General features: G+C 38.3%; 1 protein-coding gene across 1 annotated transcript in view; it reads right to left on the bottom strand.

Moving 5' to 3' along the window:
• gpn1 (GPN-loop GTPase 1) overlaps nt 1-10928 on the bottom strand; it is a 29789-nt gene extending 18861 nt beyond the window's left edge. Inside the window, exons 1-4 of the mRNA XM_062446421.1 lie at nt 10710-10928; nt 10361-10454; nt 10100-10206; nt 7873-7910 (exon numbers count right to left, since the gene is read on the bottom strand). Of these exons, the coding sequence (XP_062302405.1) occupies nt 7873-7910; nt 10100-10206; nt 10361-10454; nt 10710-10889 (419 nt within the window). The 5' untranslated portion in view covers nt 10890-10928. The remainder of the gene's footprint in view (nt 1-7872; nt 7911-10099; nt 10207-10360; nt 10455-10709) is intronic.
• Nucleotides 10929-11578: the final 650 nt, after the last annotated feature.

Below are 11578 nucleotides of genomic sequence, written 5' to 3' on the forward strand. Positions count from 1 at the left end.
GTGAGAATGCTGTTAAGCATTCTCACTATTGTTTTCCTGTTTCTCTTTATTATTGTGAGAATGCTGTTAAGCATTCTCACTATTGCTTTTCAACTTCTCAGTTCTTCCGCCGTTTTTTGGCCTTTAACTCGTTCTGCATACTTTAACCGATTCCTACAACTTTTGTATCAAAACGTTCAGCTCCTTCAGGAGATGATGGCTATGACTTTTGGTATTTCTCACTTTTATACTTTTTAAGACATTAAGGTTTTTGTGCAAATTATTCTCCCATTAAAAGTAATGGTAAATCCTTTCAAATCATTAAAAAGCTTCCTCCTCTTTCAAACGTAACTACTTCAGCTTACTTTCAGCTAGAGACACCATTCAACCTTTAAAATGTTCACAAGACATTCAGCTATTCCCAAATGATTCAGCTTTTTCAAATGTTCAGCCAATTTTGAATTATGACAGTTTGAAATACATTAAAATGTTTGCTCCTTCTTGATTTTTATGAATGAGCAGCTCTTTTTCTGATATTCAACTAATTTGTCAAACAAATTCCTCTAACGTTCATATAGTTTAACTTACAGAAACAAGTTATACCTTAAAATGTAGGAAAAATTGTCCTCTTTCAGCCAATGTAACTACTAAAGAGCTCACATTTACAGATTTTCAGCTATGAGCCTTGAAGCGAGAGCAGCCTTTCAAATTCTCTCACTAACTTCAATGGAGAGGTGAGTAAAAACAGTCAGAGAAAGCAAGAAGGAACAAGATTTTGAAACTGCCTATAGAGTCGTATTTCTGACCGCACAGACATATAAAGGACATCTCTGGTTTCGGCAGAGTCTTGGGTCTCGGAAAATATCCTTATATTTTGGATTGGACGTATAGTTTTGCGTCTAGGTCAACTTGTTTGAGGTGTGGGTGCTAGGTAAATGTTCGTTTTTCTCTCTGCCTAGCTCGTTAGCTATCACAGCTGCGCCATCACCGTGGCAACCAAACAAACAAGCACCAGGAAAGCAAAAGGAACACGTTTTTGAAACTGCAGGTAGAGTCGTATTTCTGACTGCACAGACATATAAAGAATATCTCTGGTTTGGGCAGAGTCTTGGGTCTCGGAAAATATCCTTATATTTTGGATTGGACGTACAGTTTTGCGTCTAGGTTATCTTGTTTGAGGTGTGGATTCTAGCTACATTTCTCTTATTCTCTGCCCTCAGCGCGTTAGCAATCATAGCTGCACCATCACCGTAACGACAGACACGCACCACTCAGTCTCTCACACAGGTGATTGGTACGTTTACTTGACCATGAGAAACACGATTACTAGCAATTGACGGTTTATGCCAATAATACGATTACTCCGTTTACATGTGTAATTAGTTATGCGATTACTCAATAAACGCGTCTACATGATTCTTTTTTATTAATCGTTGTATGCTCCACGGACAAAACTTGCACCATCATCCTTCTGCAACAAAGTGTCGCCGTGTCTTCCTGTATCGGCTCTACTGCTGTATGTTTCATTCCATCAACACATTGAATCCTACTAAGAAAGCCGAGTAAACGCACTCAATGGTAGGACACATCTGCTACTGCTATTACTATCCCAACTATAATTTCAGCTGTTAAAACGATAATATTCTTGTTCCGACTAGCTAGCCTACTTCTTCTGTTTAACAGTTCAGCTTTCAGCTTCTCCCGCATTGTAGGCTATTTGAGCTCTTAGCTTTGTTAAGATGATGCAGATGATGCAGTTCAGCTTCCACATTGCCTCTTTTGTGTGACTCACACATTTTTTTAATTCATTTCAGCTTGCGGGTATTTTCTCATTTCTCACTTTTATACTTTTTAAAATATTAAGGTTTTTGTGCAAATTATTCTCCCTTTAAAAGTAATGGTAAATCCTTTCAAATCATTGTTGGAATGCTGCTCCAGCCCCTTTCAAAAATACCTTTCGGTTGCTTTGAAGCTTCAGCTTATAACTTTCTACTAAATTTTCACTATTTTCAGCTTTTTTAGCATGGTCAGCTATCCCCATTCAGGTTTTCAGCATTCTCACTGCTGTTTCGCAGGAACAGCCGTTTCTAGTTATTGTGAGAATGCTGTTAAGCATTCTCACTATTGCTTTTCAACTTCTCAGTTCTTCCGCCGTTTTTTGGCCTTTAACTCGTTCTGCACACTTTAACCGATTCCTACAACTTTTGTATCAAAACGTTCAGCTCCTTCAGGAGATGATGGCTATGACTTTTGGTATTTCTCACTTTTATACTTTTTAAGACATTAAGGTTTTTGTGCAAATTATTCTCCCTTTAAAAGTAATGGTAAATCCTTTCAAATCATTGTTGGAATGCTGCTCCAGCCCCTTTCAAAAATACCTTTCGGTTGCTTTGAAGCTTCAGCTTATAACTTTCTACAAAATTTTCACTATTTTCAGCTTTTTTAGCATGGTCAGCTATCCCCATTCAGGTTTTCAGCATTCTCACTGCTGTTTCGCAGGAACAGCCGTTTCTAGTTATTGTGAGAATGCTGTTAAGCATTCTCACTATTGCTTTTCAACTTCTCAGCTCTTCCGCCGTTTTTTGGCCTTTAACTCGTTCTGCATACTTTAACCGATTCCTACAACTTTTGTATCAAAACGTTCAGCTCCTTCAGGAGATGATGGCTATGACTTTTGGTATTTCTCACTTTTATACTTTTTAAGACATTAAGGTTTTTGTGCAAATTATTCTCCCATTAAAAGTAATGGTAAATCCTTTCAAATCATTAAAAAGCTTCCTCCTCTTTCAAACGTAACTACTTCAGCTTACTTTCAGCTAGAGACACCATTCAACCTTTAAAATGTTCACAAGACATTCAGCTATTCCCAAATGATTCAGCTTTTTCAAATGTTCAGCCAATTTTGAATTATGACAGTTTGAAATACATTAAAATGTTTGCTCCTTCTTGATTTTTATGAATGAGCAGCAAGCAGAGTGGCACACTCTGCTGGCTGCTCTTTTTCTGATATTCAACTAATTTGTCAAACAAATTCCTCTAACGTTCATATAGTTTAACTTACAGAAACAAGTTATACCTTAAAATGTAGGAAAAATTGTCCTCTTTCAGCCAATGTAACTACTAACGAGCTCACATTTACAGATTTTCAGCTATGAGCCTTGAAGCGAGAGCAGCCTTTCAAATTCTCTCACTAACTTCAATGGAGAGGTGAGTAAAATCAGTCAGAGAAAGCAAGAAGGAACAAGATTTTGAAACTGCCGATAGAGTCGTATTTCTGACCGCACAGACATATAAAGGACATCTCTGGTTTCGGCAGAGTCTTGGGTCTCGGAAAATATCCTTATATTTTGGATTGGACGTATAGTTTTGCGTCTAGGTCAACTTGTTTGAGGTGTGGATGCTAGGTAAATGTTCGTTTTTCTCTCTGCCTAGCTCGTTAGCTATCACAGCTGCGCCATCACCGTGGCAACCAAACAAACAAGCACCAGGAAAGCAAAAGGAACACGTTTTTGAAACTGCAGGTAGAGTCGTATTTCTGACTGCACAGACATATAAAGAATATATCTGGTTTCGGCAGAGTCTTGGGTCTCGGAAAATATCCTTATATTTTGGATTGGACGTACAGTTTTGCGTCTAGGTTAACTTGTTTGAGGTGTGGATTCTAGCTACATTTCTCTTATTCTCTGCCCTCAGCGCGTTAGCAATCAGAGCTGCTCCATCGCCGTGGCAACCAAACAAACACGCACCAGGAAAGCAGAAGGAACACGTTTTTGAAACTGCAGGTAGAGTCGTATTTCTGACTACACATACATATAAAGAATATCTCTGGTTTCGGCAGAGTCTTGGGTCTCGGAAAATATCATTAGATTTTGGATTGGACGTACAGTTTTGCGTCTAGGTTATCTTGTTTGAGGTGTGGATTCTAGCTACATTTCTCTTATTCTGTGCCCTCACCGCGTTAGCAATCATAGCTGCACCATCACCGTAACGACAGACACGCACCACTCAGTCTCTCACACAGGTGATTGGTACATTTACTTGACCATGAGAAACACGATTACTAGCAATTGTCGGTTTATACCAATAATACGATTACTCCGTTTACATGTGTAATTAGTTATGCGATTACTCAATAAACGAGTCTACATGTTTCTTTTTTATTAATGTTGTATGCTCCACGGACAAAACTTGCACCATCATCCTTCTGCAACAAAGTGTCGCCGTGTCTTCCTGTATCGGCTCTACTGCTGTATGTTTCATTCCATCAACACATTGAATCCTACTAAGAAAGCCGAGTAAACGCATAGGCTACATCTGCTACTGCTAATACTATCCCAACTATAATTTCATCTGTTAAAACGATAATATTCTTGTTACGACTAGCTAGCCTACTTGTTCTTCTGTTTAACAGTTCAGCTTTCAGCTTCTCCCTCATTGTAGGCTATTTTAGCTCTTAGCTTTGTTAAGATGATGCAGTTCAGCTTCCACACTGCCTCTTTTGTGTGACTCACACATTTTTTAAATTCATTTCAGCTTGCGGGTATTTTCTCATTTCTCACTTTTATACTTTTTAAAATATTAAGGTTTTTGTGCAAATTATTCTCCCTTTAAAAGTAATGGTAAATCCTTTCAAATCATTGTTGGAATGCTGCTCCAGCCCCTTTCAAAAATACCTTTCGGTTGCTTTGAAGCTTCAGCTTATAACTTTCTACTAAATTTTCACTATTTTCAGCTTTTTTAGCATGGTCAGCTATCCCCATTCAGGTTTTCAGCATTCTCACTGCTGTTTCGCAGGAACAGCCGTTTCTAGTTATTATTATTGTGAAAAACTATTGTTTTTCAACTTCTTAGTTCTTCCGCCGTTTTTTGGCCTTTAACTCGTTCTGCATACTTTAACCGATTCCTACAACTTTTGTATCAAAACGTTCAGCTCCTTCGGGAGATGATGGCTATGACTTTTGGTATTTCTCACTTTTATACTTTTTAAGACATTAAGGTTTTTGTGCAAATTATTCTCCCATTAAAAGTAATGGTAAATCCTTTCAAATCATTAAAAAGCTTCCTCCTCTTTCAAACGTAACTACTTCAGCTTACTTTCAGCTAGAGACACCATTCAACCTTTAAAATGTTCACAAGACATTCAGCTATTCCCAAATGATTCAGCTTTTTCAAATGTTCAGCCAATTTTGAATTATGACAGTTTGAAATACATTAAAATGTTTGCTCCTTCTTGATTTTTATGAATGAGCAGCAAGCAGAGTGGCACACTGCTGGCTGCTCTTTTTCTGATATTCAACTAATTTGTCAAACAAATTCCTCTAACGTTCATATAGTTTAACTTACAGAAACAAGTTATACCTTAAAATGTAGGACAAATTGTCCTCTTTCAGCCAATGTAACTACTAAAGAGCTCACATTTACATATTTTCAGCTATGAGCCTTGAAGCGAGAGCAGCCTTTCAAATTCTCTCACTAACTTCAATGGAGTGAGGTGAGTAGTAGCCTGTGTTGCCCGGGCAACACATACTACAGTGGTCTATGATGTAGCGTTATCTGTTTTCAATCGTTAAAATAAACATTCCTCACATATATATTTTCGTTGTAGGATTTATTCTGACATTAGTAAACGATTTGTTGGTGAAATAACCATTACCTGTGGTTTCAAACCAGTGTAGCTCACTGCAACGCTGTAGCTTACGCGAGACACACGACAAAAACATCTAACTTACACAGCTGTTTAGGAAGTCAAACGGCGACAGAACATGTTCGGCACTCCCCTTACTTAAATCAAAAGTCTATCTAACTACTAACCTGAACTTCATTGCCACAGCCTAAACGTTGTCAATCTGTTCATGAAAATAATTAATTTCAGCTTAAACCGTACAACGGAACGTTAAATCCAATTCAACCAACGCAATCGCTACCAAGACGAACACAGCAGTAGTCTAGTACTGTACCGTAGTAGTACAATTTACCGGGGCAGCTTCTCCACACAGGGCTATATCGCATTTTGCGTTGTTACTGACAATGATCGCTACCAGTGAGCTTTTTATAAATGAGCGATTTTCCACTAAATAAATGTCAAGCTTATTTACGTTTTGGGGGGCATATTTTCAGTTAGCAGATGGTACTGTTTGAATCGCGATTCCATCTTCTACTGCCGGGTAACGTCGTAGAATAATCTTCAAAGGGGGTTCTTTATTAATAAATGAATGCAATGAGTAGGCTAAATGCCTGAAAATATCATGAGAAGGGAAAAACTTAAAATGACGTTTAAATCATAGAGATTAGGTCAATTTTTACACCGGTCTGCCAAATTTATTAGTTTTGATTCAACGATGAGGCTGCCTCTTGCAGGGGAAATGAGAAGACATCTATTTCATTCTACACTTCACTCGTATTTTCAGTTGTAAATGAGCAGCAAAAAAAATATGCTTTTAAATCTATGTAATCTTTATAAATAATAAGTATGCATTTTTATATAACATATACAGAAATATCAGTTGTAAAAATGTCATTCAAAAACGGACCCCTGTGCAACCGACGCAAGCAAGCACACCCTACAATTTCCCCAGAAATTGTACCCTCTCTAGTTTTCATTTAGCTTTTTATACTTTTACTTTTTAAAAGATGCGCAGTATTGTTTTGTTTGAACACTGGGCTCAGGTTTTTTTTTATTGAAAACAACATTGTAATCGCCTGGCTTTGACGAGGGGGTGGAGAATTCGCATCAGCTGTGTGCACGGCCATCAAGTGGTATTTCAGACTGGATGTGCTGCGATGATAGCTCAGTCCACAACAACAAAACACACAGATCACTTTGGTCTTGTCAATGGAACCATTTGGCCACTTTTTAAAAGTAAACTTTCCATTCAGAATCTTATTGGCATCCATTTCGGCGTCTCGCGCTCGCCATCCACTCAAAATGTAACGTATATAACCCAAATATGTACGGCGTGCCTGTTGTATCAGTAGTTGTTGGAACAGCATGTGAAAAAAACTACAAAGTTTGCTAGGCCAAAAAGAACGTTAATCTTGCGATAAAAAAATTGGCGATTGATGGGTTTGCGTTAACGCCGTTAATAACGCGTTTAACTGACAGCCAGGCGATTGCAACTGACAGGTAAAAATTTGGGTTGTAATTTTCGGAAAATATAACAATATGAGTCCAATGTAATGTTTATATTACATAAAGATCAAACTATTTTGCACTGAAATTAATACGTATGGCTCGGCCCCTGGTGGGGTTGGGCTGGTTTTAGCCACTCCCGGGCTGAAAATGGGTCCCACTCCGGGGGAAATGCTAAAAAACGCTTGTAGTGTGTAAGGGCATGATTAAACAATAACTACTGTAGTTTAAAAGTATTTTTGTGTTTGTTTTGTTAAAGCCATTCACATATAGGGATTCCCACATACTGTTTACCCATGCCACCCTGCCAAGACCTCTTGCCACCCCATGTAACATTTTCTAGATCCGCCACTGACTGGCATCCACACTTACCAAAATATTGTCGCAGAAAATGACGTTTTAACTTTCAGTGGAAAGCACTATTCTTGATGCAGTGTCAATCATTGTTTTTAATTTACAATATTTTGTAGTTTAAAAGTTTCTAATGCCCAATTGTCTTTGAACACTTTGCTACACAATCGAGGTTAAATGTGTTTTGCTAGCCATATTTCGCAAAAATACATTTCAACCTTTTCACATTTACATTGGCCATATGTTACTTAGCATATACTAATTTACTGAGGAATTTACACCTACTTAGCCTGCGTTTAATCCTTGAATTGTTAGTAGTGAGCAAACTCCAACTAAAGTTAGAAATTACGTTAAAACTAGGCTAAGTTTGAATTTACGCACAACTAGTGTACAACCTTTTCCAGTAGACTTACTGGTGATTGTCTTGTTTCTTCTCAATGAACTTCATGACCTGTGGAAGCAAAACATAGTATGTATGTTGACTAACTGAGGTTTTCCTATCCGTGTACAAAGAAAAGGTGTATTAATGAACTAGGAATCTAAATGGGGACATCTACTGGACAATCAATGAAACACAATTTATAGAGCAGATCAATCTATTGTACTCAAAACTGACTGCCACTCACTTGACTCAAATGTCAGTGTTGCCAAACACCTCTCCTTGAGAGATGTACGGTGGCTCTGAAGTGCAAATCACAACAGCAAATAGAAAAACGCAACAGCAAATCATAAAACAACGGCAAATAGGAAAACACGACGACATTAACTTCTACCGGAAAAGGTAGGGCCTATCTAGCAGAGGACGGACCTTCCTGATTGGACAGACGGACTACCTGTCTTTTAACAGGAAGAAGAGCTCGCTGTAGTTCCAAAAACCCACTGCTGTCAACCTGTTTGAATGGTTTTCGACGGGACACACAGCAGCACCATCTCGATTTACTGACATTTTTGGTATATTAACACATAAGATCAATTGGTTATTGGTGTGTTGTATCTTGTATATGTCTCATACTTGATTAACCCTCGTGCTGCCTTCGGGTCACATGACCCAAAGGTTCATAACGAACCATCGTTGTGTTTACCCAATTTTACCCAATACAAAAACAAATTAAAATAATTTTATTTTAACCTTTGCAATGTGGGGGGTCTGAGACAGCCCAACAGTTAAAAGAAAATGCTTCACTTTGTCTTTGTATGCGGTAAATCTGTCGCAATACGACGGTGGGTCACAATGACTGATGGGTCAGAATGACCCGAAGATAACACAAGGGTTAACAAGTATGTATTACATGATTAACCTATAACAATAGGCAGCAATATTGTGAAGCAGAGCTGGAAATGGCTATGCTAGCTACCGTACTGTAGCCTAATGAGGACTATTGTTCTACTGAACATTTAACTTTCGACTGTTGAAGTAAATGAGACTTGTTAAACAATTTTTTTTATTCATCTGCCCACTTACAATTGACCATGTTAACAACAATGTATATTTGTAGTACCTACTTGATGCACGTTTAATCTAATCTAGATAGCAATCACACCAGCAACTGCTCAATTTAGGACAAGGAGTTTGGTAAATAGAACAGAATATACAAGGCAACCAATTGCAATACAATATGTCCAGTGAGAGGGTCAAGTTTGTTTTTAGTGAGTGGACCTGAAATACCTGCCAAGCATTGAGAGCTAGCTGGACGATAGGGGACCCCTTAATCTGCAATTGATTGTTGCTAGCTCTAATCAGATGTACTAACTAGGCTAATAAGAGAAGACTTAACTTTGTATGCCAACGAACACCAATAACTATAACTAATTAGACAAACGTGACTTCAAGTGCTTATACCCATCCTGATGTTGTGATTGGTTGACAACATATTAACTATCATGTCATATGTATGCCCTGCATCAAAATAATTCTTAAAAATTATTTTGAAAAAAATTATTAAAAGTATTTTCAGGGGATTAATGTTTTCAAAATAGGCGCTTTTCCGTGTTTTTCACCTCTCCTTCCTGTTAAAAGACAGACAGTCCGTCTGTCCAATCAGGAGAGTTCGTCCTATGCTAAATAGGCCCAACCTTTTCCGGTAGAAGTTAATGTTGTTGTGTTTTCATATTTGCTGTTGCGTTTTCCTATTTGCCGTTTTATTTTCCTATTTGCTGTCGTGTTTTATGATTTGTTGAAATGTTTTCCTATTTGCCGTTGTGTTTTATGATTTGCTGTTGTGTTTTTTTATTTGCTGTTGTGATTTGCACTTCAGGGCCAACGTAGAGATGCCCTCCTGGAAGTTTTTTTCCTAACACCAATTGTAAAAATAAATAATAATAATGTTCGTATACAGTCGCGGCCAAACATATCGGCAGTGACATACATTTTGGCTTGCAAAGTTTGTGCTTCAGTTGTTGTGTTGTTGATTTATATGGTTACTTAATTATTGTGCAGTGATCAGATGGATTTGAAATAAAAGCTTCATCAGCCACCCAAAAATGGGGGCCAATAAAAGCTTTTAAAACCTATGAAATGTGTATTCTTGTTTTCTAGTATTCCATAGAAACGTGATAAAATTATCCACAAATACTGAACCAGCAAAACACATAATTTGTCACTGCCAATACTGTAGGCAGCACAGGAATGAAACAGGTCACCTGATCAAAACGAGTTGCAAACAGGTTGAGTGATGTGACGATTCCGCCGTTGGGTCCCAGTCCGTACTGTTTCATAACTTCTTTGTAATTGACAGTGTCACGGATATCTGGGGGACGCAGGGGTCAAAACAGAATTCCAACCTTGTTCCGTATGGGAATCAGATTTAACTTTTTCACGGATCACATGTAGCTAGCTATCACTATCTTGCTGGCTTACTGTTTGCCAAGCAAACTGACTATTGTGTTCAGAAGGTGGCTTACCGATGTTGGCTGGGAAAGGTACTTCGTGAACTGCAGGGTCAAGGTTGATAACGTAGGGGGGAGATCTCTTCGTGTGAAGGTAACCGATGAGTCTCTTAATGTGAGAAAGTGTGGCATTTGAGCTGATTTGTTGTGGTAGATAGATGTGTGTGATAAAATAGGTAGAAAGATAGCTTGCCATACAACCAAAACATACACTGGGGCATGCGTACAGCGTAACTAGCGAATGTCCATTAGATACAACTAAATAAAATGTGTAGATCTTGTGAGCTACGCTAACAGAGTAACGCGCTTGAATTTCAATGCAATGGCTGGACAGCCTGTGCTAACTAGCTAGCTAGGCTAGTACCTGAACAAAAGTAGTTTTCCCAGACCCCGCCATCCCCAGCACAATGAGACAGACGGGTTTTGGTTGTGGAGCACTTCCCGAGGCTGAATCCGGACCCGTGGTTTCACTGTCATCTCCTCCGTTGGTAGCATTATCCTTATAATCGGAGGTGGCACCTGAGTTCCCAGATGCGGTCGCCATGCTTGCTTGTTGTCGTTGTGTGAAATCTGCCGTTAAGGAGCGGTTTCTGTCGCGAAGGGACTTAGATCAAGATTTTTTAATTTTTTTATGTAGAAACTATGGAAGCCCATTTCCGCCAGTAAAAAAAAGAAAAAGTTGACAAATTAAGTCATAATTATGAGATACTAAGTCATAATTATGAGATACTAAGTCATAATTATGAGATACTAAGTCGAAATTATGAGATACGTAAGTCATAATTATGAGATACTAAGTCATAATTATGAGATACTAAGTCATAATTATGAGATACCTAAATCGAAATTATGAGATACGTAAATCATAATTATGAGATACTAAGTCATAATTATGAGATACGTAAATCATAATTTTGAGATACTAAGTCATAATTATGACATACTAACTACAGCGTTAACTGCTTGCCTTCCCACAGTTCACGCTCGGAGGCGTGTCAGACAGGTTAATACAGAGTTGTAACAGTGCAAAACGTTTTATTATAGTACTCAAAGTCTCTGCTAATCTGTCGATACGACCAGGGAGTTCCATCCGGGCTTATAGTAGTAGCCCGGCTGGAACTCCCTGGAACGTAACTTTGTTCGAGAATACAAAGTACAAAAAAACCACCAGGAGCACCGACAACGTCGGCAAACCTGCGCCTGGCCTCATTCTTTTTATTAATGTCTTTGTAC

Source organism: Osmerus eperlanus, chromosome 21 (assembly GCF_963692335.1).
Source record: "Osmerus eperlanus chromosome 21, fOsmEpe2.1, whole genome shotgun sequence".
Lineage (NCBI taxonomy): Eukaryota > Metazoa > Chordata > Actinopteri > Osmeriformes > Osmeridae > Osmerus > Osmerus eperlanus.